The sequence below is a fragment of the Spermophilus citellus genome (assembly GCF_964194105.1).
Source record: "Spermophilus citellus genome assembly, chromosome: 1".
Classification (NCBI taxonomy): Eukaryota; Metazoa; Chordata; class Mammalia; order Rodentia; family Sciuridae; genus Spermophilus; species Spermophilus citellus.
This window is the reverse complement of record NC_138182.1, coordinates 221,619,099-221,644,916: the sequence shown is the minus strand read 5'-3', so window position 1 is coordinate 221,644,916 and position 25,818 is coordinate 221,619,099. Positions and strand designations below refer to the sequence as shown.

The following is a 25,818-nucleotide window of genomic DNA, read 5'->3' as shown; positions in this document are numbered from 1 at the left end:
GACGACATATGTGTACTAACTGAGGAAACCAATATACAAAAAAGTGCTTGAATTCCAGGTTTCAACATGAGGAATTTTTACACGTGGGTCCATTTATAGAACCCCCTCAAGTCGAGAACCTTTCCAGATCATGAGAAGACCTCCTCATGTGCTCTCCTCATCAGTCTCTTGTGCGGTGTTTACATTTTTGCCATGGTCATATTGAAAAGAATTGAAACTTTGACAGAGCCTTGTTAGGAATAATTCCTGAGTCTCCATTCCCCAGCTCCATAATCCCCTCTGAGGCTGGCTGAGCCCTAAGAAGGGAGAGAGAGGAATCAGCTGGCGATGTTCACGTGGTCACAGAAACTAGGTACGTGACTGTCACCAGAAGCCTAGGCAGGCTCCCTTGAAATGGCAGGGCTGCTGTCCAAAATCCTGGTGGGTCATTGCTATTTACAGGCAACCTTTCCGGTTCATGGTGGATGTCCCAAGGAGGGCTATTTTTAAGCAGGGATATGGCCTGCAGGGCCTTCTGGGTGGCAGATTAAGCTCATAGAAGGCGAGACAGTGTAGCCATCTACTTCAGATGGCCTGATCCTGAACAGAAATGTGATTGCTATTATCTCTGAATCCAGGCCTCAGACAATAAGCTGGAAGGAGGTCCCCCTAGCCTCTGGCTGAGGTCCTGATTAGCAGCTGGAGAGAAGCAGCTATAGACAGCTTTTCTCTCAACTTTGGCCTGAGAAGTGCATTCTCCAGAGCTAACAGGGTCCCCAGGATGGTGCTCCTGACAGAGGGGAGAAGCAAGTCACCCAACAGGTACACAGCCTCTCCTGCTGGCCCTTTCACCCTGAGGCCAGGTCCTACAGGCCTGAGTAGCTTGCAGATTCTCAAGAATCCCTCTGAGAACCTCAAGGGGAGCAGTCAGCGGAACTGGGTAGGAGGGGGCAGACACAACTCTGCCTTTTCTCTTTATAGGGGAGAGAACCATTTCAGAGAAAGGGCAGGTGCCAGAAAAGGCCCAGGGCCCTGGAAGAAGAGTCAGTGGCTGGCTGTCAAGGGCACAGCTGGGGGAGCCAGTGCTTCCTGAGTCTGAGACAGGATTGGCCAGGATGGACCCCTCAGGCCCCCCCCCAGCACGAGAGCCTCTTCAAGGCCAGACTCTGCCTAGAGCTCCTGTTACACTTCTTGGCTGTGTGCAGGCAGCAGGACAGGACGTGGCAGACTCCCGCTTCAAGGTCAGTGAGACTATGAAACTCTGCTTTATTTCTCCAAAGAGGGAGAATTGCTAGAGCCAGTGTGAGGGGGTTTGGAAGAGTAAACCCAGGGCAGTGGACCAGGAGCAGGTATAGGTCAGTTGCTGTGGGCACTGCACATGTGTGAGGAAATAATGGTACCTGGTTAAAGAAGCAGCAGAGTGTCTGTCCTTGATTCAAGCCCCCTCTTCCCTGTACACAGGCAGGGACAGCTCAGCAGGAGATGCCAGAACCATAGTAGCACCCTGCTCAAAGTGCCTCTATCCGATAATGAATCAGAAGTTTTCATTGGGAAAAAAGCTATAAATGTAGAATTTTTATGCTGCACTTAGGACGTTAAATGTCAGGTTCCTTTTCCTTGTAATTTATAGAGACAACTCCACTTATTTCTGGGAATGTTTTTACTTGACAGCATCAAAAGAGGTACAAAATCAATCAACCTAGAAAATTAAAATTTTTGAGGATTCAAAAAGAGCTGATTAATTACCAATAAGCTGAACCCAATTTAAACTGTTTGCTAGAGATTCATTTTTTAATTCATGAATATAATGAAAAAAATGAGTCAAGGAATTGTTTTCCCACCCTCCTTTCTACCAAAACCAAAGCCAAAAAAAAAAAAAAAAAGGCTTTCTACTTGGGCTGAATGTATTTCATCTCTGGCAAAGGCCTGCTCTTGGCTTACTGGCTTGCTTGGCTCTCAAGGGTCACTTCTCTTTCACTGTGTGTGGGTGGCATCTCTACCTTCAGATGCTCTGCTTTAAGAGTGTGGAGAGTGACAGTTGCCAAACAATCCACAAACTTTTGGTCTTCTCAGTGCTGCCCTTCCCCACAAGCCTTGCCACAAACACTGTGGATTGCTCTGTGACCCTTCACAGAGGCAGTTGGAGTCGGCCAGGTGGCAGCGGAGCCCTCATGGCAAGGCCACACTTGTGGTGAGCTGTTTCCAGAAGAGCGGCTCTTCCTGCTGCAGCTCTCATACTTTCTGTTTCTGAACTTGTGAACTTGATCTGCTTCCTCCGTTCTCTCCTGGAGAACTTGACCACCAGCTGGTGGCAGGAGGCTGTTTGAAGATCATTAGAGGACCTCTTTGAGTGTCATTAAGCTGTTGGAGCACTTCATTTGTCCTCTGCATTGACAGGCACCTCTTCCAAAGACCCAGACTCTGGAGTTGATTCTGACCATGGGCTAAGGCACAGGAGTCCCTACATCCCTCTGACTCTGTCAGTTTCACAATCAAATCACAGCCTCAGGGAAAAGGCCATGGGCGAGATTTTATGAGAAGGATGATTGAAGAAGGTTCGGGAAACCATGGACGGTGGGATGGTATGGATGGGGAGTCCTGGGCTTTCAGGGGGAAGAGGAGCTGACTCTGAGACAGACTTTGCCCCTAGCTCTGAAGCTCTGGGTTTCCATTTCAGTCACAGTCTAGAAAGAGACCCACCTGTCTCCCTGAGGACTCTTGGGAACCTATGTCCAGCATTCTGGGAGGTCCTGCCCACTGAGCCAGGAATCCTAATGGGAATCCTGAAGGTGACTGATAGAGGTCACACCCACTCCTGCCTGGGAGGCCTCTGAGACAAGACTCCCTTCAGTGGAGAAGAAGGCACCCTACTGTTACAGCTGTGTGAAAGGCAAGGTGGCTTCTAGCTCTCTTTTCTTGAAGATCTACCCTTGAGAAACAAGTCTGGTAATAATCCGACATCTTTATCACAAGGGGGCCCCATAAAAGGCCTCTGTTTTGCAGGAAAGGAAAAATAACCTGTTCTTGCCTATGAATTTCTACTTGCTGAGTAGGACTGAGAAGTCTGAGGGTGCTCAGTAAGGTGGACTGTGCTTAGTGGTTGTGAGGTAACTTGATCCCTTTGCTCTCTTAGATCTGGGAGGGGACAGCCATTTTCTGCTGGCCTAGGACACCTGGCATCATGGGATTTTGCTCAGAGTGTCCTGTGGAGCTGGTCCAACCCCAAGGACGTCCTCGTTTTGGGGTGACTCTCTGGAAGGAAAGTTGACACATGGTCCTTCCCCTGCCTTCCACCTGTCCTGCGGCCCTGAGGAGCTCAGACACATGGACGCCGTGAACAGCAGGACCAGAAATAACTCTGAGTCAGCAGAAAGGCACACATGGCATCTCCATCCAGGATATTCAGACGACCAGGAGGCTGGGGACTGGGCAGTGACAACTCAGGGCCTCCATGTTCTGGGATGTCACAGATCCAGAGAAAACATTAGGCCAGGACCCAGGCTCCAAATACACCTGCCTGGGACAGAGAGATGTACACCTCTTGGGCACTCAGCCCACAGGGCTTAATGTAGCTGTCCTTGTCTTTCAATGGAGAGAGCATGTGTGGGAACAAGCATGATACTGCTGCTTGCACCAGGCCGTGCTTCTGCAACCCCCAACAAAAATCTCCCTACTTACAGTCCAGGAATTCTCCCCTTTTTAGCCCAGATGCTGCAAACAATGTTTTTAAAATCAAGATTCATAGAGGCATTCTATGAATTAGGGAAATTGAGGTAGACAGTTTCTAAAGCACTAGAGCTGAAGACTACGTCCCTTCCCACTTCCTGAAATCTCACATTTCTATATGAGGGAGAGAGGAGGGAAGGAGCGAGAAAGAAAGTCTGTGTGCCCTCTCCTCAGAGAAAGGCAGACTTGCCCAGCATCCCCAGCATGGCTTGGCAGGCACCTTGTATCAGAGTGGAACAGGCAGAGATATCCCTGGCATCCTGGCCACTTTAGCAGAAGCCCAAGGACAGGGGAAGGGAACAGGCTTGTAATATTCTGGGACTCTAGGAGGAGTCACATGCTCTGAGGTGATAATCCTGTGCCCAGAGCTGCTATGGTAGATGCATTTCTATGTATTGGGGGCTAAGCCCGTGGAGTGACCTGGGGCACTCCTAGGTCCTAAGCCACAAGAGTGGTTCTCCTTCCATTGCTGGCTGGTACAGGGCTGTATGTGGGGTCCACAAGTAGCCTGAGTCCAGGCTAAGGGCAAACCTGGGCTGAATTCTGAGCTTTCCCACTGGGCTGGCAAGTGAAACCAGAGCATGGCACTTCTGATCTAAAATAATGCCTACTTAGCAGGACTGTTGCAAAGCCTGAAGATAATGTTAAGCCCCTTGCGCAACTCATGGTTCATGGTAGGAGCTCAATAATTGTTACTTAAGAGAGGGGGGGGGGGCGGGGAAGGCTTGACTGGATGTGCAGGGATGGAACAATATTCCAGGTAAAAAGAGATAGCCCAGCAAAAGGACAGGAGGGTACAGGGAGGACCTGTCCTATGAAGCCAGGAAGCCTCTGGAGACAGCGTCAAGAGGGAGGTCTGGAAGAAAGGGGGAGCTCAACTGGTTAAACCCACGTTGTGAACCCTCATGTTGGTTTTCAGGGTATGAGCACCAGATCTGGAAGTACATGATAGGAACATTCTGGATAGTCTTGTCTCCAGAGAGATCCCAGAATAAAGCAATTAACTGAAATAATTCAAATGCTGGGGGTAGGGAGAGACACAAGCTAAAGTTGATAAATATTCAGAGAGGAGTAGACCAGCACTGGCTGGGATCATCAGGGTTGTCTTTCAGGAGCGAATGAAGGCCATCGGGGCCATTAGGGGAAGGGACTTACAGTTACTTGGTACCTCCTGTAGCCTGTCCTTTCTTCCTCCCACACCCAGAGAGAGGACTCATCATGCCCATCACAGAGAAGCTGCTGAGGCTCAGGAAGGTGACATTTGGGTTCCCACACCAGCAGGGCTTTTTCACAATATATATGTGACAGCCCCATTGTTGCAGATTTGCAAAAGGCAGCATCTGAATTTTTAGCACACTTCACAGTTGATATTTTTAGCATCTTACTCTTTAAAATCACAAATGTAAACATGTTTGAGTGATGCAATAGAGTTCTATTGAGAGAAAAGTTGGTAAGTGGCCTCCTCCAAGTCCATTGCTCTGAAGTAACTCTTTTAGCAGTTTGATAAATAACCTTTACTAATTTTCTTTATGTTCATACAAATAAAACAAATATGTACACGTATATTCAAATCATGACAAAATTGGAACTACTCATTTTCATTCCTATGCAAGGTATTTTTCCCCTTTTAATCTAAGAATGTGTCATAGATATACATTCAGGTCGGAATATTCCATGCTCTGAACACTTAATACACGATCCCACCATCCTTCCCCCTCTGATAAGTTACTTCTATTTTTTTTTCTTTTGCCACTACAGTGTTAAAATAAACATCCTTCTGCCTCCCTCCTTTTATATGGGTAGCTTTATTTCTGCAAAACAAATTTCCAAAGGTGATGCTGGGCCAGTGGGCCAGGGTAATTTTTATTTTGATAGCTGGCTCCTGTGCCCCTCTCCAGAATGGTTGCAGTAGTTCACAGGGCAGTCCAGGTGATTCCCATCACAGCCAGAGTAAAAAGCCCATCCTGGATTTTTAGTTAAAATCTCTGCTTTTTAGTTCCCTTGTTGTGACATAAGATAAGCTACCTGCTCCTGGGGATTGTTGTAGGTAAAGGACCTACCCCTGGAAAATACTAATTTTGCTTTTTAAATCTTATTAAGATATGAAAATGTTCTAATAGTTACCCAACAGCAAAGTAGGTAGCTCTAGGAAGCTGTGAGATCCCCAACACTGCTTGTGTTTAAGGATGGTTGTGGGAAAGGGATCCCTATACTTGATCTTAACTAAATGACATCTAAAGTCCTTTCCAACTTTCACATTCCTATGACAGTTATTCACTCCCTTTCGGCTTTTAGTAAGCCCTTATAATGCATGGGTCAGTTGGCCTGAGAACCAAGACAAACTGGAACTCAGTCCTACCTTTACTAGATCTCATCCTTTTGAAGTGTGGGACTAGTTTCTCAATGTAACACATCTTGGCTCATGGAAATCACAAGCAATTGTCAGATTTCAGTGCCTACCTCACATATTAAGAAACTGCAGTTCCCACCAAGTCCTGGGCTTCCCTGATGTGGGCCTCGGTAATCTTGGGAGGGATGAATGTCATCCAGGCAAATCTTTTCTATATGTTTGCCTTGGCCTTGAGCAGGTCTGCACAGTCTGATGATGTTAAAGTTCTTCTCCTGGTTGTAAGACAAAGCAGAATCAGGCATCGACATCATCTGCCCAGGATTTCCAGAAAGAGCTCTCAAACTGCCTTGGAAACACAAGTCTTTATATCACATATACCATATACTCTACAGTCATATAAGGCAACTCTACTTTAGGTTTGTCCAAAGGAAACAAAGCAAAGCAATGTTGGAATTGTTAAAAGCAAACTAATATTGTTATTTACAGAAACTAAAATGTGGATATGATGATAGTTCAAACATCAGTACTTTGAGCCAAATGCTCACTCACACATCACTCTAACAGGGAGGATGATCTTTGAAGACCACTAGTCATGAGTTGTACATGGAGATCACACCCTCCTCTTTCTCCTCTTTTAAAAAAATCTTTTTGCACAGAATTTGAATGTAATTACATATCAGTACATAAACAATTAAAGGAAAGAAACAAAGATCAAGATATTTGGGTCAGCCTCATAAATTATTGCACTTCTTATTAGTTTAGGGAGACCATGTTCCAACTCACTTTTAGGCCCCTACTGCCTAGAGCATTTGGGCAAAGTTTATAGTACTTTTCTGAGTTTACAGTAAATTTCAGAGTGCCTCTGTGATCAAAGAGCAGATTTATGGGTGTGGAAGCAGATGAGACAGCCCAAAGGCTATGTGTTAATATTGCCTGATGGACCAGAAAGCATTGGTATAACTCTTTGAGGAGCCATTGCCCATTCTTGGAAGGACACTAACAACACCTGAAGTCTAATAGGCAGCAAAGAAGTATATGTGATGAGTTAATGTTGGCCTTTGCAGATCCCCAGGACAACTTCAAGAAATTGCTGACTTATCTTGTCTGGTTTTAGCAACCCCTGCTGTCCTTAGGACGGAGAAAATTATTTGTAGATATTAGCACAGAAGGAAAGAACTGTCTGATAATCCTGGACCAATATAAAAAACCAAGTTCTTAAAAAAAAAAAACAAGTTCTTAAACGTTTTCTAAGTCTTTGATGCTTTCATTTGAAACATTCAAGCTTAGTAGACTTCTAGGTGGGATCCTGGTAAAAGGAAGCTGATGGACTGATCAGTTCCCAAAATTTAATCAAGGTAGAAAGCGGACCCTAGAAAGATAGTCTTATCAATGCTGTACCCTGTGATGATTCCCCTTAAGGGTTCATCCTTCCCTGAGGTTATCAATCACAGACATACACATCAAGTTCTTTGAAGCAATTAATCCACATAGCCTCTAGCAGCAGAGTTTTAGGAGCCTTCCAAATGTTAGGAAAGTCTACACACTGTATTTATTTAGGAATCATGAGATCCAAATGGTGAGAGAGTACTGAGAGCTATCCACTCTTTTGTTCTCTACTCAAACACTCATGTTATATAGCTCCTTGATATTGCAGGCTAATAGACCCTTCTCATCTTGAGCAATAGTAGGTTCTGTAGGGTATCTGTCTGTACTTGTTTTTCCTGAATTACATCATTCATTGATAATTATATAGTACATATTAGGATTTTCACATATCTTTTCCACTATTAGCATTTGAGACTATCTTCCATGCTGCCATTTTTTTTTTATCAAGTATATATTTTAATAGTTCCTTTGTTATTAATCTGTTCTTTATCTATGTTTGTCTGGTTTTTTGGTGATAGGGGAAACATATCTGTTATATTACTTTTTGGCTATGTAGAAATATTAATATAATTTAAGAAGTTATTCTAGTCAACAACACAGTGTTATACTAGTGAGGAGGCCAAGATCCAGCCAGGCTAACCAGTCTGTCTCAAGTCACAGATGCGGAATTAGAACCCACACAGCCAGATACCCAGTTTTGGATGTATGGCCTTGAAATCTATTGTGTCATCTTCCCATGACACAGAAGTATGTTTAGTGTTTTGGGTTTTTTATAAAATAATTTAACCTTTGTTTTTATGTGGTGCTGAGGATCAAACCCAGCATCTCACCTATGCTAGACAAGTGCTTAACCACTGAGCTATAGTCACAGCCCTGTTTTTTAAATTTACATTATTTACTCTCATTTTTTTTCTGTATTCCTGCCAGAAGCACCATTAAGTAGTGTTAGTATATTTTCTTGTTGAATTAACATTGTTAGTATTATAAAATATACTCATTATTGATAACATTCATTGTTCTAAAGTCTATCTTGTTTGATAATAATTTTTATGATTAGAATTTTCCTGATATATTTTTTCCTTTTTATTATTTTACTTGTTAGCCTCTCTGTGTCTTTTTAAAATTAATTAATTAATTAATTAATTAATTTTTTATTTGTTTTAATTAGTTACACATGACAGTACAATGATCTTGACATATCATTTGAATCAGATGGGGTATAATTTCTTATTTTTCTGAGTGTACAGGTTGCAGAATCACATTGGTCATGCAGTCATGTATAAACATACAGCAATATCACTCTCACTTTTGAAAGAGCATTAGACTGAATCCCTAATTCTAGATTGAAAATTATTATCTCTTCGCCTATAAAAATATTACTTCCCTGGGCTCACTTTTGAACAATTAGCTGATATTTGTTATTTCTTTCCCCTCTGTTTTCAATATCTTTGTCATCAGTATTATGCAATTTTACTATTATTTATCTAGATGTCATTTTTCTTAATTTGCTTATGTTATATTTGCCTCTTGTCTTTCATCAGGACAATTCTCAGCTATTTTTCTTTAAATATGACTACTCCCTCTTCTTTATTTTCTCTTTGTGGGATTTCAACTAGATTTGCATTTGACCTTGATATTTTAGCCATCATTTTTCTTAATTTATATCTCATATCGTCCATTTTTCCCATTTCTCTCTTCTATATTCTAAGTCATTTCTAAAGACATATCTTCTAGTCCATTTATTTTCTCTTTAGCTGTGTCATAGTCAGTAATTCAATTAGTTTCTCTTCCAGATCAGCTTGATCATTCTTAATGGTCTTTTATTACTTGTTCATAACTATAACTCCAACACTTTATCTTTAAAAATCCTATTTAAAGCTAAACTGTAATTTATCTGACAATCCCAGGATCATCAATCTAAGTCTAATCTGTGATCATTTCTTCTGTTGATTTTCATTCATTATACCTCTTTGTGTGCCTAATGATTTTTGTATCTTTAATTGGGAACTTGATGTTTGATCTCAAATCTTCAGGAATCCAGGGTCCCAAAGAAAATATAATTTTCTTAGAAAGATTTTGAGTCCGTTTCTGCTAGGAGCCAAGGGATGGAAATCTGTTAACTTTAGATAACTTTATCCCCCTTTCAAGGGTCCTAACTCAGTGGGAGGTATCCAGACTCAGCCCCCTACCTCACTGTTAGCATCCTACCTAGTGGTCAAAAGGACATCTTCCCTCAAGATAACCCACACCTCCTGGCATGTTAGCTTGTCACTCTGAACTCTGATATAAGCTTATTTGGGTGAGTGGAGTAGTTGTGCTCAGAGATTTCTCCTAACTCTTAGAAACACAGAGAGCTATCACACTCATCATCTATTTATGTAGTGGTGAAGTCCAAAAAAGTGGGGCTGGGGTTGTGGCTCAGTGGCATGCATGAGGCACTGGATTCGATCCCCGGCACCACATTAAAAAAACTAGATAAACAAAATAAAGGTATTTTTAAAAAATAGTTGTTTAAGTAAAAGTCCAGAAAAGTACATGGTCTGTAAAACATCTGGAAGTAGAAATCCTCTTTTTTAATTTTCCTATATTATTTGAGAAAATGGCATGGACAATCATAAATTCTAAATGTACCCATGTTTTCCCCAGCAGTGTAAAGGAAAAAGAAAAGGAAAAAACAAAGAAACGAAACAAACTCAAAGAGGGGCTATGGCTCCTGCAGTTCTTTCTCTTACCTGTTGAACTCTGGCCTATGATTCAGGATCATCCTGTGAAACTATCTGATATGGCTTCTTTACCTTTCAGACACTCATCCAAGAAGAAGGATGGCCAGTACCTTCTCTAAGTTACTAACTGGCCGCAATGCATCTTTGCTATTTGCTACCATGGGCACCAGTGCCCTGACCACTGGTTACTTGCTGAACCGGCAGAAGGTGTGTGCTGAGGCCCGGGAGCAGCATAAGCTATTCCCCCCAAGGTAAGTCTTCTTAGTTTTAACTCCAAGTGTCAGCCAGAAATGTACTTTTCCCTGCTGAAAACTGTCTGCAAGGACACTTGTTTTAGTCCTTAAGGATGACAAAGTCAAATTGACAATCACTTTTGAGACTCATTAAGCCCAGTGTCCTGTGGCAAATACAGGGACGTGTAACATCATCTCCCCTGCCCAGAGCTTGCAGTGCAGTTGAACAGTAACGACAGTGATGGGTAACATTTGTGAGTACCCACATTACATGGACTGTTATGTTAACATACATGTTAAGAACTTTCTTTACATAGAGTGTTATTCATCTTAGCATCCTTTTGTGATAAAATGAAGACTCAAAAAAACTAAGCAGTGCTCAAGTTCATGCAGCTAAAGGAGCTAAATGCAAATCCAGTACCCCTGATTCCATACCCATGCCTCACCCTTGCTCTACCATCTTCTGTAAAATGTGATGTCATATGCTGACTCAGTATGAGCTTTGAAGGACACTGCAGATGGGAAATGAAGGTATAGCATGAGGGGGTAAAAACAGATGTGTGTTCTCAGCCCTTGGAACCTTGCTGTGAAAGAGATGCCACACACCAAATGAGTCTGAGTGGTGTTATGATTTCCTAGGATTCCATGTAGGTAGGAGTGAATGAAGGAGATGAGGAAAATTAATGAGCTGCCTGTCAGAGATCACTCTTTTGTGGGAATCAGCATCCCTGTGGGAATCACTGTGTTTGAGGCTGTGGTTGGTCCATAAGCCCCTATTCTTTAGCCAGTATATATCCCAGGGTAAGACAGCATCCCATATGATTTCTTTCTAGGTATTTTATCAGCAGATAATTGCTAACTGCCTGTTTCAATGGCCAGACACTGTTTTCAACAGGATCCACATGGTCCCTGCTCTCCTGGAGCTTGCCTTTTAGGCAGAAGTGACAGATAAATAAATAAAGTTCTAGCTAGTTCCACCTGCAATGTTTCTAGACTTTCTGTCACAGACCTCAGGAACCAAAATTGTGCCTGTTATTAAAGTTTTAGCAAACTTCTGGGTAGAAAGAAGTCTGCATACGATTTCAACTAATTTCCTAACCATTCTCCCTGTATCTACCCTTTCTTTACCTGAGCCACAGTCTGTACTCTTCTGCAGTAAGCATCCTGTGACCCTTATTAGACAGGAGCCTGGCCCTTTTTTTCCTGGTAGTTCACTAGGACTTTGTTTGTTTGTTTGTTTTAAATCTGGTCATCTTGTGTCATGTCCCTAGGCAGCACTAGCCAATTGTCCTTGTGCCCACTGGCCAAAGGGAGACTCTTGAAAGGACTGGCAGAAACCAAGTCCTTTATAGACCCCTTTCCTCAGGCTGTTGGCTGAAGGCCCCTCTCCTTCCCACAGCGCAGACTACCCAGACCTTCGCAAGCACAACAACTGCATGGCTGAATGTCTCACCCCCACCATTTATGCCAAGCTCCGTAACAAGATGACACCCAATGGCTATACTCTGGACCAGTGCATCCAGACTGGAGTAGACAACCCTGGACACCCCTTCATAAAGACTGTGGGCATGGTGGCCGGGGACGAGGAGTCCTATGAGGTAAATGACTGGCTGCAGGTTCCATAGTAGAAGGGGTTGGCCTGGGTATGGGTAAGGTGCATGATCCCAAAGTCCTTTTCTTCTCTATGGGGCCAGGTTTCTGCCTCCTCAAGAAGCACTCTCCTAAAGGGAATCCAGTTCCTGCAGAACCACCTAGAATGTTTTCTGGGATAATGAGATCTACAGTTTCCTAGGGCAACCTTACTTTGCTGCTACCCTAGTATACTTCCTTACAGAGAAATGAATTGCATGATAGAGCTCTCTGGGCTTGTCAAAAGGATGAATTAGTACAAAAAAAGTAAAATAAAATTTAATGAAGTGTACTTACCAGTAAGACATTAGAAGCTAATGTGTTTGTGGCTGGACTTATTGGATGGGTTCAGTTTCAGTGTGTCTTTATTTTGGGAATTTTCTTACCTATTACTATAGCCCAGACTCCTGAGTTAAACAAGTCTCTGGGAGCAATCCCATGATGTCAGCATCCTCAACCCAGGTGCAGAAGCACAGCACCCTGCGTCCATTCCACAGAGCATCCTCTCCCCCGTGGCAAAGGCCTGCAACACTCCTCCCTCAGGTCTCCCTTCTGCAATCTTCCATTTCAGCAAGCAGAAGACAGTTTCTTGGGAAAGAAACCATCAAAGGAAGTGAGGGAGCATCCTGAATAAATGAGACCAGTAGCTCATTAATATAGAGCAGTGCACAGTCCTGAGCTCCCAGAGACCTAAACCAGAGCAGTTTCCATAGACTCAAAGCCCTCCTTCTCACAGCTCCCAAAAGCTATTCTGTTATAGCTTCTCTTAATATTATTTTATCTAAAGAGTAAACCTGAAGTTGTGTTTTGCTTGTCTGTTTTTTGAAAAGTAGAGTTTGCACAAAATAAGCTGGGCTGAGGAAGTCCTCACAGGGTAACCTTCTTTGTCTGAATGCTCTATGTGCTTTCTTCTAGTACAGCTGGGTTTTCTATGAGTTTTGTATGTTACTTAAACCTCAGGACCTGAGGACCTGACCTTCCTGACCTTTTGAACACAAAACTGCTTAGCCTCTGACCTGGCAATTCTTTTATCCCACAAACCAGAAACCCCTTGAATTCTTAACCTGATTTTTTTTGCTCAGTCTCATGGTGGTAGGCTTGGTAGAACCTTTAGACAGGATGTTAAAGGGATAGAATTCAGCAGCCCTGACTTCTCTCAAGGAGTCCAAATTTTCTTCCAAAAGTTTTTCCCTTGCACAAATTTTTGTTCCTATCCACCAATCCACTCTTGCACTCATTTCCTGCATGGGTAGCATGGAGAATTTCAGAGGAGGATATTAATATCCTCTTAAGACACAAAGGGACAAATGAAAAGAAAGATCTTTTATTATTAGAAGAGCCAATGAAAAAGGAAACAGAATCATCTTTTTCCCCCCCACAGGTATTTGCTGATCTTTTTGATCCTGTCATCAAACTAAGGCACAATGGTTATGACCCTAGGGTGATGAAGCACCCCACTGATCTGGATGCATCCAAGGTAGGCTCTAGACCCCTTCTCTCCTTCCCATGAACCTGGAAGAACGTAAGAGCTCTTTTCCTGGTTGGATGTCCCTTGGAAGCTCTGTGACTGCTCTAGTATAGCACACTCCTTGGAGGACCACAGAAGTTAAGAAGGTTCAAGAGGCCTTAAAAATACCTCTAAGGAGCTGAGTGGGGTCTCAGACCTGTAATTCCAGCGTCTGCATAGGCTGAGACAGGATGATACCAAGTTAGAACCCAGCCTCAGCAACTTAACAAGGCCTAATGCAACTTAGTAAGACATGGTACTAAAAAGAGAAAAACCATCACCACCACCACCAGCAAAAACAAAACAAAACTCTATAACGAGGGCTGGTCACTGAGAACTTTAAACCTTTCCTGAAAAAATTCCTTTTCAACCCAAACCACCTATTGGGGGTACAAGATTCCAGACCTCGCTATATAAAACCACTGTCTAGGCCCCTGCCCAAGTGCCAGATGTGTTAAACAGTGGGTTGTGCTGTCCTGCACAGTGCCTGATGGTAGGTAGAAAACAGCAGATCAGCACATAGGTACCTGCTGCGTTTGGGGCAAGATCAGGGTCCGAGGCTGCCACAGTGACACACCCTCCCCTGCCCACTCTGCTTTACAGATCACCCAAGGGCAGTTTGACGAACGCTATGTGCTCTCGTCTCGGGTCCGCACTGGTCGTAGCATCCGCGGGCTGAGCCTGCCACCTGCCTGCTCCCGGGCTGAGCGGAGGGAAGTGGAGAACGTGGCCATCACGGCCCTGGAGGGCCTCAAGGGAGACCTGGCAGGTCGCTACTACAAGCTGTCTGAGATGACTGAGCAGGACCAGCAACGGCTCATCGACGTGAGTGGGTGGAGAACCACCCAGGGGCTGCCTGGGGTGGGTTGGGTGGAAAACTGCGACCAGCACTGGGCAGCTCCTCCTAGAGCTCAGGCCTGTCTGTCCTGCAGGGCTCTTTGCTGGGGGTTGGAGTTGGGGCAGATGGGGAGAGCAGGCTGAGACAGCCTGGGGCTTCTACCACCTCAACCTAAGGAAGGAGGATGGAAGTATTCTATGGTTAAAATCAGCAGAGGGTGTGTTGGGGATAGGAGGGTGGGGGTGAATGGCGAATCCCCTGGCTGGTCGATAAACGGGAATAATAGGCCTGGCAATACTGCCTGTGCCTGGAGGATGCTCTCTATTACCACACCCAAAGAAAACCCTAGATGCCAAGAGATTCTGGAAAGGAAATCCCAGTTGTAAGTCCTACCCCTGCTTTGTGGAGCCAGCCTCTGGTTTCCAGCTGGTTTTCCTCCTGCTGTCTCCAGTGTCCTCCACAGCATCTTGCTGGCACTGGAATAGAAAATACTCAAGTCCCTTACCTGTTTTTCCTTCATCACAGCGAAAACAGAACTGCAATTTCAAAAGTAACTTTTAACTAAATCCAAGGAAAAGCAGAAACAAAATTCCATCACTTTGGAAGATTCGAATTCTACAAAATGTGCCCCATTTCCAAACCAGACAGGGCAACTATAGGATATTGGTAGGTGGACCTAAGTCTCCTGGTCTTGATGGCCATCGGGACAACCATCTGCCTGCCCTCTTACAGAACAAGCCACCTCCACCTTAAATAGCCACTCTGGTTTCCTGCTCAGGGGGCTTACTTCTTTGTGGGCAGTGACAGTCCACTGTCCTCTCCTGGTTCAAGTCTCTGATTTCTCCCATTTCTTTGAGATCACAGAAAGACTCCTCTCCCCATATACACTTTTTACCTCAGTGTGATCATACTTGGACATACAGTATCCATATATCTCATGATAGAGAAGGTATACTGCTATGCAAGAAAGTGTGGTGTACACACAGCAAGAAAAATGTTAGTCTCTGGACACAGATTTTGATATGTGGGGTGGTTTATGGTAGGTTAAAGGCACAACCATAGGAGTCCCAGAGGTCTAGGTCTGAAATGCTATACTACTCCCTAGCAATGCCACAGTGGGTAGGATGTTTTAGCTCTCTGAATCTCAGTTTTCCTTACCTTACCTGTAAAACTTCATAAGTTTATTGTGAGAATTAAAATAAATTAAAAGCATGTAACCTAGGTCCTGGAATATGGTAAACATTAAATTAGTGGTAGCTATTTTTACTTGTAGGTTACTATTGTTTATCTCTAATACTTTTTTAATGAAAGAAGTAGTATTAAATGAACCAGTACTTTCCTAGGGATCAAGGCATTCTTTCTAGCATGAAACGTAAAGAATGACCACTGTGTAGATGGACAGGTTAGCACCCCTCGTTCTTGCCTACTCTGCCATTGCATATGGTTGGCTGATGGTATAGATGCTCTCCATAGTGACTTAGAAGAATTTCCATGTGGACTAAGCCAGTGGCTTTCAATCTTTTCTGCACACTAGAATCACTGGAAGAGTTCTTATGATGCCTAGACCATAACAAGTTACATTTCATTCAGAATCTTTGGCAGATGGGAAATGCAGCATTTTTAAAGCTCCCAGGTTATCCTAGTGAGCAGACAAGCTGAGAATAGTGCCTAAGACTCCAGTCATTATCAGTGAGTTAAAACTTGGTCACATGGCACTTGCAGTCATGCCTGATCTCACCAGTCTCTTCTTTCTGCTTTGTCCCTTTTGGCCTGCAGGACCACTTTCTGTTTGATAAGCCAGTGTCCCCTTTACTAACATGTGCTGGGATGGCCCGTGACTGGCCAGATGCCAGGGGAATCTGGTATGGATGTAGTGTTTTCACATTTGCCATGTGTGCAGAGGATCTCCTCAGATGCCTGCTTGTCCTAACCTGAACTTGCTGTGAACTGCAGTTGACAGCATGATCTGCTTAAGCTAAATGGGGGAGACAGACTACTTAGAAATGTTGTGTGCTCACAGCACCTAAGTATTATGATGTTTCTAAGGTATATAGGAATAAGCTGGTTTGCATGAACTGTGCACGGGGGAAATGACTACATTTAAAGGTTAAAAAGAAATGCTTTATATTGTTTGACCTCACAGAGAATCTGTCTCATGACTTTTAAAACAAAAGACCAGAAAATGAAAAATAAATACTAATGATTTAAGAAAAACACTAAAAGGAGCAACAGGTACCTAGTGTGCAAGTATTTTATCTTGGCCAAGAGTCCTCAGCCTGCTTTGACTCTTGTACCTTATAAGTGACCCTGATGAAACCCAAAGGAGTTGGGATAAGGTGTTCATGAGCAACTGCTCTGTGGGGGTAGACAGGCAGGGTCCATAGAGAAAACATATGTGAATCCTCATGTATTAAAAAACAAACAAACAAACAAAAAACCATTCTTTTAAAGCACCACAAGATTTTGGCTGAATCTGTCAGGAGATAAAATACTCTTGTGTCAAAGCCAAATATTATCATAGTTGAACTATGCACATCCTCTCTGAGGATCTAAGGTGGGATGTTATATTCTTGTTGGGCAAAAACTTGACATCGTTAAAGGTTGGAGTCTGTCTTATTCTTCATTCTGTCAAGGTAACGTTATTTTGTGGTGCTTGTTAAGGCACAATTACAGATAAGAGCCATCTAGGAAATGAGGAAGGTGAAATGAGGCAATCAAGCTACAGAGGTAATGGGAATTTTCATGTGTTGAGACAAATGTAATTAACACTCAACACCATATTTCTCTCTTCATTAGGCATAATTATGACAAGACATTTCTCATCTGGATAAATGAGGAAGACCACACCAGGGTAATCTCAATGGAAAAAGGAGGCAATATGAAACGGGTGTTTGAGCGATTCTGTCGTGGACTCAAAGAAGTAAGATATGGCCAGAGATTTCTGAATGTCATTTGAATATCAGTCTTCCTCTATTGCTTATTCTGGGAAAAAAAGATACTATGGTGACTTCCAAGATGGGGTTAATTTTTCCTAGGGATCAAGGCATTCTTTCTAGCATGAAATTTCCAGGGTAGTGCTTTAAAAAAATCTGTTTATTAGAAATTTCCTATGCTTCCCTCCACAATCCACCATGGTTTGGGGAAGTCTATGGCTCATTTGTTATTTCCGCATTTCCTTTCACTATTTTAAGCATAGACAGTGTAGAATGTAACCTGACTAGACTTGCCTGCTGAGAATTCCTATATTCTCCTATTGACTTAGCAGGAAAAACAACATAAACTGACATTTGAGAGTTTAGTATCTGACAGGTACTATGTTTAGTGCTTTACAAGGTCCATCTAATTTAATTGGACCATTTAATATTCTATTAGAATAGGTATCATTTTACATTAAACAAGTCAATTTTATTCATGGTAAACATGGTGTTTGGGATGAGCTGAGTGAGTGTATGTTTGAGAACACGACCATTTGTTCACTGTTATTGTACTTGTAGGTAGAACGGTTAATCCAGGAACGAGGCTGGGAGTTTATGTGGAATGAACGCCTAGGATACATTCTGACCTGCCCTTCAAACCTTGGAACAGGACTACGAGCGGGTGTCCATGTTAGAATCCCAAAACTTAGCAAGGTAATGTTATGTGACCAGTGGCTTTCCTTGGTCCTTCCAGGATCAGCTCAGATGTGAGTGCTTTGTGGAGGGAGAAAATACCTCTCCATTCGTTAACCCTTTCTCTAGCTATAAGAAAAATAATGAGAAAGAGCAGGATTAGGTTTGCCTGAAAAGACATTTTTATTAGTTAGAATAAAAGATTAGGGACTATAAAAGGGGGATGGCTTCAAGAATAAGACTTTTGAATTTTCCCGAATGTAACAAACCAGGATAGGTGGACAGGCTGCTCTGCTCTGCTCTCTAGGGTTCCTTCCATATCCTCCTTCTGTCTTTCCTAGCACAAGTAGTTCTCAGACTTGAGCATGCAAGAAAACCACCTGCAGGGCTTGGTCAAACACAGATTGCAAGGCCCCACCTGCAGAATTTGTGTTTCTTACCTTTCTCCAGGTGATGCTGAGGCTGCTAGTCAGGAGACTATGCTTGAGGGGCCACTGTCTTAGGGCACTGTCCCCATTTTCATGGTCACCATCAGGCTCCACGTTCTATCTTATGAGAAGGGAAGTGAGCACACAGTGTGGCCATGTAAAGATTTAAGGTGTAGAGCAGAAAGTGGCACATGTCACATCTGCTCATTTATTAGCAGGAACTTAACCAGTGTTCACTTCCTCAGATTCAATGCCAAAAGAAAGGTTAAAGGATTCTGGTGGGTAACTAGTAGTTTTTTCTGATTTACACACCAAGTAAATCAGATACTTTCAAAACAACAAATTTAGAAAATATGCTGTCTGTCCCCTACAAAGAGTATGAAAATTTTTTATTCAAAATTCCAGTGCTAAGAAAAATGAAGTGATTTAATTTCATGATTTTAATTATAACAATAGCAGCCTGTTATACAGATGAGTGATGAACACACCAAAGTTAGCATCCAGATGCAAACAAAACAAAACAATGCATAGAGGTTCAGAAGACAAGGTTGGAGTCAAACTACCCAGGTTCAATTCCAGGTCTGCCACCTTCTACCTGTGTGACTTTGGGAGCAGTTACTTGTTCTGAACCTCACTTTCCTTGTTGTTGGGGGTTTCTATGGTTTGATGGAACCCCTACAAGTTCATGTATTGGAAACTTAATCCCCAAAGTCATGTGTTAATGGTAATTGGGGGTGGGGTCTCTGGGACATAATTAGGATTAAGTGAGATCATGAGGTTTGAGTCCTTGTGATGGCATTAGTGGCTTATAAGAAGAGAGAGAGACCCAAGTTAGCACACATACTCTGTCTTGCCATATGATGCCATATTATGATGCAGCAAGAACGTCCTCACCAGATGCCAAGCAGATGCCAGCACCATGCTCTTAGACTTCCCAGCCCCCAGAACCGTGAGCCAAGTAAACTTCTCTTTTTTATAAAGTATTTGGTCTTAGGTATTTTGGCATAGCAACATAAAACCAAGATGGGCTAAAAGCAATTCCTACTTTACTAGGTTGTTGTAAGGCTTGAAAAATTCCAGCACAGTACCTTAGTATGTAGTAAATAAATGCTTTATGTAAGTTAACACAATTCTCTTATTATGTGTCTGTTCTCAGTAAATGTACCAATGATGGTGAATCCATTTCACTGCTTTTGACACCAAGTATTATGCCCTGTCCTAGGATCCACGGTTTTCTAAGATCCTAGAGAACCTAAGACTCCAGAAGCGTGGCACAGGTGGTGTGGATACTGCAGCCGTGGCAGATGTGTATGATATTTCCAACATTGATCGAATTGGTAGATCAGAGGTAACATCTCTCTCTTTTGCAGCATGAATTAACAAGATCTGCCTAAGAGAAAGGAAATAGAAAAGTAGCCACAATGGTCTTACTTTGTTCACAGAATTCGAGATCTCTTTCTCCACTGAGTCCTATTAGCTATTCATTCTGTGGCATTGCCCTTTCATGGGAAATAATGACATAAAGGTAAACACAATGTAATCTAAGAATTCATGGGCAAGAGAAGGAATTCACAGTGGGACTGCCCCTGAGAACTATTTCAGCAATCTTCAGCAGCAGGAGCTCTACTATGTTAAAGGACAGCAGTGTTTCACCACAGCTTATGTTAGCCCTAAGGGAGGTAAAATTTTCTCTTGATTCTGAGGTTTCTCTTGGTGAAAGTCACATACTATCATCTTTACTTTGGCATTCTTAAGACACTTGATAATTCCTAAAATCTTATTTTTAGGATTAAGGTGACAGATAAGATTTGCATTAGTTACATATAAATTGTACTTGTAAAACAGTGCTGAGGGAACCCTGTGACTGGTAGATTGAAGAGGATTCATTGACATGTGTAGGGTTTGGTGATGAATGAGCGAGGTGTAGAGGATTCCCTTAAAGAACATGCAGCTGAGTGTTAAGCAATACTGACCACAGTAAGTTACACCAACTCAATGCTAGGCTGCTGGTCAGGGACTACACTTGGAAGGCCACTGTATATGGCATTGTCCCCATATAAATGGTCATCATCAAACTGTACCTTATTACTTAACTCTAAGTTTCTAGGTGATCATTACAAAAGTAAAAAAAAAAAAAAAAAAAAAAAACACCAACAGTATTTTAAAATCTACTTACTTAATTCAACAACTCTGATAACCATTGTGAACATTATTCTAAATTGCCTTCTATTCTTTTTTTATAATTATTCTGAAAACTTTAGAATTGTGATTACAGTATTATAACACTTTTTTTCAATATGTGAACATTTCCCCACAACATTAAGTATTCTTCAAAACTATGAATTTTGGCCTAGGAGTGTAGCTCAGTGACAGAGCACTTTCCTAGCACATGGGAGGCCCTCAGTTCAATCTCCAACCCACAAAAACCAAGCAATCAAAAAGTCCCAAATAACCTTATTATCTAAAAACATTTAATTTTTAAAAACATGACAGCAAAGAAAAGATAGTCTATTTATCTCTTTAATGTATTACTAATATTTCATTTGATCATGTCTGTACATAGAGTATATACAGACTCTTAATTACAACTCTTATTATTTAGTTAGGATGTATTTCTAGGAAAGGAGTTCCTGGATTAAAACTCAGAAGGCCCTATTAATGACAAAGTTTCTTACCAAAAGTTATATGCCAAATAGTCTCACTGGCAGTGAATGGGAGACCCATCTCACCACACCTTCACCAACACTAGAACTCATTAATTGGATAAATAGAAAATACATGCCTAATTAGTAGTGGCTTGCCTTCTGACTCAGCCTTCTGATGGGGTTGGGAGCTCAGTTTCTCTGTACATGAAAAGAGATGGGGTGGTAGCAGGACTCCATCATGCCTAAGGTCTGTCCCAGCTCAGAACTCAATGATCCCTTCCTTTCTTGATGCTTATTCTTAAGTTATAGCATGTATTTTATTAATTGATTTATAGTAAGCAATTAACTAACTAGTTTGAGTCTCCTCAGAAGCAAGTAATTTGTTTCACTGTGATCACATGCTCTAGTTTAAGAATATTTGGAAACCAAAGTTGTAACATATATTTTAAAAAGCAGGATTTTTTGAAAGCATATCTTAATATAAGTTTTCAAAGTTTCCTTTAGGTAATTAATTTGCTTAGTACAGTGCAAACATGATTTGGTTGCCAAACACTTGATTTTTAAAATTATTTGTTTTTTATATACACATAACACTAGAGTGTATTTGGAATATATATGTGTGTGTGTGTGTATATATATATATATATATGTATATATATATATATATATATAACTTACCATAATTAGAATTCCATTCTTATGATTGTACAATTTCACTGGTCACATATTCATATATGAACATAAGAAAGTTATGTTCAATTCATTCTGTCTTTCCTATTCCCAACTCCCCCTTTCCCTTCATTCCCCTTTGTCTAAGTCAGTGAACTTCTATCCCACTTTATTTTGTGTCAGCATCCACATATCAGAGAGAATATTCATCCTTTGTTTTTTGGGGATTCACTTGTTTCACTTAGCATGATTGTCTCCAGTTCCACCCATTTACCAAAAAAATGCTATAATTTCTTTCTTCTTTATGGCTGAGTACTATTTAATTATGTTTATATACCACATTTTCTTTATCCATTCATCTTTTGAAGGCTACCCAAGTTGGTTCCATAGCTTAGCTATTGTGAATTGAGTGGCTATAAACATTGATGTGATTGTGCTGATTTTAAATCCTTTGGGTTTATGTCAAGGAATGGGATAACTGGGGAAAATGGTGGTTCTTTTCCAAGTTTTCTGAGGAATCTTCATACTGCTTTCCAGATTGGTTGCACCAACTTGCAGTCTCACCAGCAGTATATAAGTGAACCTTTTCCTCACATTCTCACCAACATTTATTCAAACACATGATTTTAAACAATTTTTCAGCAAGACATGACTGTGTGAATGATGATATCTGAGCTCAAGCATATTCTGTGCATAAACTTGGCAAAAGGTCAGAATTCAGATCCAAAGAACAATACAAGAGTGACATTGTATTTTCTTACTCTTAGACAAATTGATAGTTTATAGCAGAAAATGATGAGGAAAAAATATCTGAGATGGAAAAATAATGGTTTTCAAATGTAGGAAAAAAGTTCTCACACACAAAGTAATAACCCCATCTTAGCTAAGGAAAGCTTGAGAAAAAAACCCTGTGATACTTTTGCTTTCCATCTGTGACCATGATGGCCAGATCTCTCCTCCCATAACCCTTTAGAGACATAGTGAGAAAGAAGAAGTTGTTATAAAGCCCAGCTAAGTGGCAAATTCTGACTTTTCCCAGTTGTTCCAGTTGATCAATACCCTGCAGGTGTCTTCTGCACAAATTAATCATTGAACTTTTTCACTACTAAGGTTGAGCTTGTGCAAATAGTCATCGATGGAGTCAACTACCTGGTGGATTGTGAAAAGAAGCTGGAGAGAGGTCAAGATATTAAGGTGCCACCACCTCTGCCGCAGTTTGGCAGGAAGTGAACTTTCCCTTTCCCAATTTATAAATGATCTGTCTGCTGGTATGACAGACACAAAGAAGTCTCTACTCTGAGAGTTTTTGTAGACTTGGGAAAAAATGTAAAATTGTAGGTGCTGCCTATCTTTACAATAAAACTCTCCTTAATATTTTTGTTTCTCTGATTTTTTAATACTATTAAGAAGGGAAAACACATTCAATTATGAGTAGCAGTAGGCAAAATTATTTTAAGGTAATGATATAACTTTTTTTTTGGTACTGGGGATTGAACCTAGGGATGCTTAGCTACATCCCCAGCCCCACTTTTTTATTATTATTATTTTATTTTGAGACAGGGTCTCTCTAAGTTGCTTAGGGCCTCACTAAGTTGCTGAGGCTGACTTTGATCCTACTACCTCAGTCTCCTGAGTCACTGGGATTTTAGGCATGTACTACCACACCCGGCTAAAACCAACATTTGTAAGACCACTTACACACACATATAGATAATCTTCAACTATCTAGATGTTAAATATAGCCAATCCTTTAACAAATTCCTTATAGACAACTGGTAATTGGCTAATAATCAATTCTATGGAGAATATAGCAAGAAGAAACTATTTATCTTGAAAGAGTAGGAAAAAAACACTAGAAAAATTTGGACAGAGGTTATTTATTTATTCAGAGCGTGCTATAGCAAGAGTCAGCCACATTGGTTGCATTTGGCAGAGACTTAAAACAAAACAAAAAAAAAGGTGAAAGTCAGGCATGCTCTAATTGGGGTGTAAGCATGGGAGGCTTAGGCAGACTGCTTAGAAGCAGGGTATCCTAAGTGATGGATTTGGAAAAAAATATTTGGATTTACTTGACTGGTTCTGAGTTGAAATGAAAAGAAAAAATCAGGAGAATTTGGCAGTCATTGACCAAGTCCTGGCCATTCTGGGCTGATTGTTGCAGATACTGTGGTTTGGCTTCCTGAATTGGTGATTGTAATGAGAATTCTCTTGCCAATATGTGGTCTGGTCAATGTCCAGTGATATATCCTCTCTCAAAAGCAATTCAAATTTGATATCTGAAATACTGAAAATGTTTTTAGTAAAATTTGAAGGCTGATTCTTTTCCTTAGCCTACAGATCCTTATCTCAGACCTCCTTATTCTTTTTCATCCATTTTGTGATGCCTGTAACCTAAAGGGATACAGGAGGAGTGAAGTGGTAAAGGAAGTGTGATAATTAATTATGTAACAAGTTATGAAACTGTTCCACATGCAAAAAAACAAATATTATTAGCTTGAATAACAAGAATAAGATCAAGTTCTGCATTCTTTAGTAGGTGAGCACTGTGGGTACAATAGTTAAACAATGCTATAATATAGCACTTGTCTTCCCTTCTGCTATATTAAGAAAAATAAAGGCTAAAAGGAATATAATTGTGCTGGTGCTAATAGGCACTACTCTAACTTTTGAGTGACAAATTGCTATGCAGAAATCCAGAAATTGAAATTGGTAGAAATTCAGAAGAAGAAATCGCACCAATATAAGAGCCCTGAATAGGATGTGCTAGAAGGCTGTTTCCAACCAATCCATAGAAACAAATTAGGATCACAACCTAAAGCAATGGCTGATACCTCCAGAGACAGAGGGATAAAGCGTAGAGAAGACTATGGTGTCATGGTAAGCACATTGACACTACAGCCACAATGCTTGAGTACAAGTCCCAATTCTTACACCATATGATCATGAATGACTTAATCTCTCAGTTTCCTTTCTGAAAATGAGAGAAATTATGTCATCTTGTTAGATTTTTGGGAGAATAAAAATATAATTAGTACATGAAAAGTTTGCTTTGAAAGTGCTCAATACATAGCAAGTACCCTGCCCAAGTATTTGCTGAATAAATAATAAAATTAAGAAATCATTATTATAATATTATAATACTCTGTTTTAGAGTATCCCACAACATCATCCATAGGGAAAGTCAGTAGGACTCATGGTCCCTCTTCTGAAAGATCTTATGAACTAAAAGGTAACCGAAGGCAAAATCTATAGCTAAAGAAACACAGGCATAAGTGAGCCAAAGAGATTAGATAGACACATATACCAACATTTCATTTTTTCAGATGCTAAACTAAGAGACAAGCATTGGCATAAAACATATGACTACTGATACAAAAAGAAAGAAGTCTTATGACATAAATCCCAAGCAATATCATCAACAATATCAACAAAAATTAACTGAATACTTAATGTACAGATAATTCCAGGTAACAACTCTCTCCTTTTCTGTTGCTACATTTTTATCTAATCCATTTCTTCTCACCCTTAGCCATCAATAACCACACTGACATTTTCTTTCAATATTGATTGCTTAGTGTTAGTACTTAATCCTCAAATAACCTACATTTGAAAGACTTGATTTGTAGAGCTGTTTTGACAGTATATTACCAAGAATGTATGATTTTGTGACTTTACTTTTCAAAAGCAAAATATTTATAACAAAAGAGTCATTAAAACCAAGATTACAATGGATTGCTAAACACTTGATATGGCACCTCACTTTTCTTTGAAATCTTTTATATTCATCAAATATTCTTTCCCAAACACTCTGCATACAATTTTCAGATTATGTAACAGCACTTGAATTGGATACAAGGAAATCCTTTTCCCTCAAATATTGCCAAGCACTTGAATGATATGATCCTGTTTGTAGTTGCAGTAAGTTAAAATCTTCCATAAAAAAACAAACACTTTGGCTATGTGACTGTGAAAAGAAAGATTTTTTTATGTGAAAGATGAGTCTATTGGAAGAGATAAAGGGACTTTTACCTAATAATTTAAAAATTAATTAAATGCTATATCTTCCAGCCAAAGTGGTCACAGTTTGCAGATAGTTC

At 41.0% G+C, this 25,818-nt stretch overlaps 1 protein-coding gene across 1 annotated transcript; it reads left to right on the top strand.

The window, feature by feature from the left end:
* The first annotated feature begins 1,061 nt into the window (after positions 1-1,061).
* Positions 1,062-23,095, top strand: CKMT2 (creatine kinase, mitochondrial 2). Its single transcript, XM_081306636.1, has 10 exons — positions 1,062-1,220; positions 10,244-10,415; positions 11,797-11,995; positions 13,408-13,503; positions 14,137-14,358; positions 16,148-16,233; positions 17,168-17,291; positions 17,866-18,000; positions 19,630-19,755; positions 22,832-23,095. The coding sequence occupies exons 2-10, from the start codon at positions 10,264-10,266 to the stop codon at positions 22,949-22,951; spliced, it is 1,260 nt and encodes a 419-aa protein (XP_081162762.1). The 5' UTR covers positions 1,062-1,220; positions 10,244-10,263; the 3' UTR covers positions 22,952-23,095.
* The last annotated feature ends 2,723 nt before the right edge of the window (positions 23,096-25,818 follow it).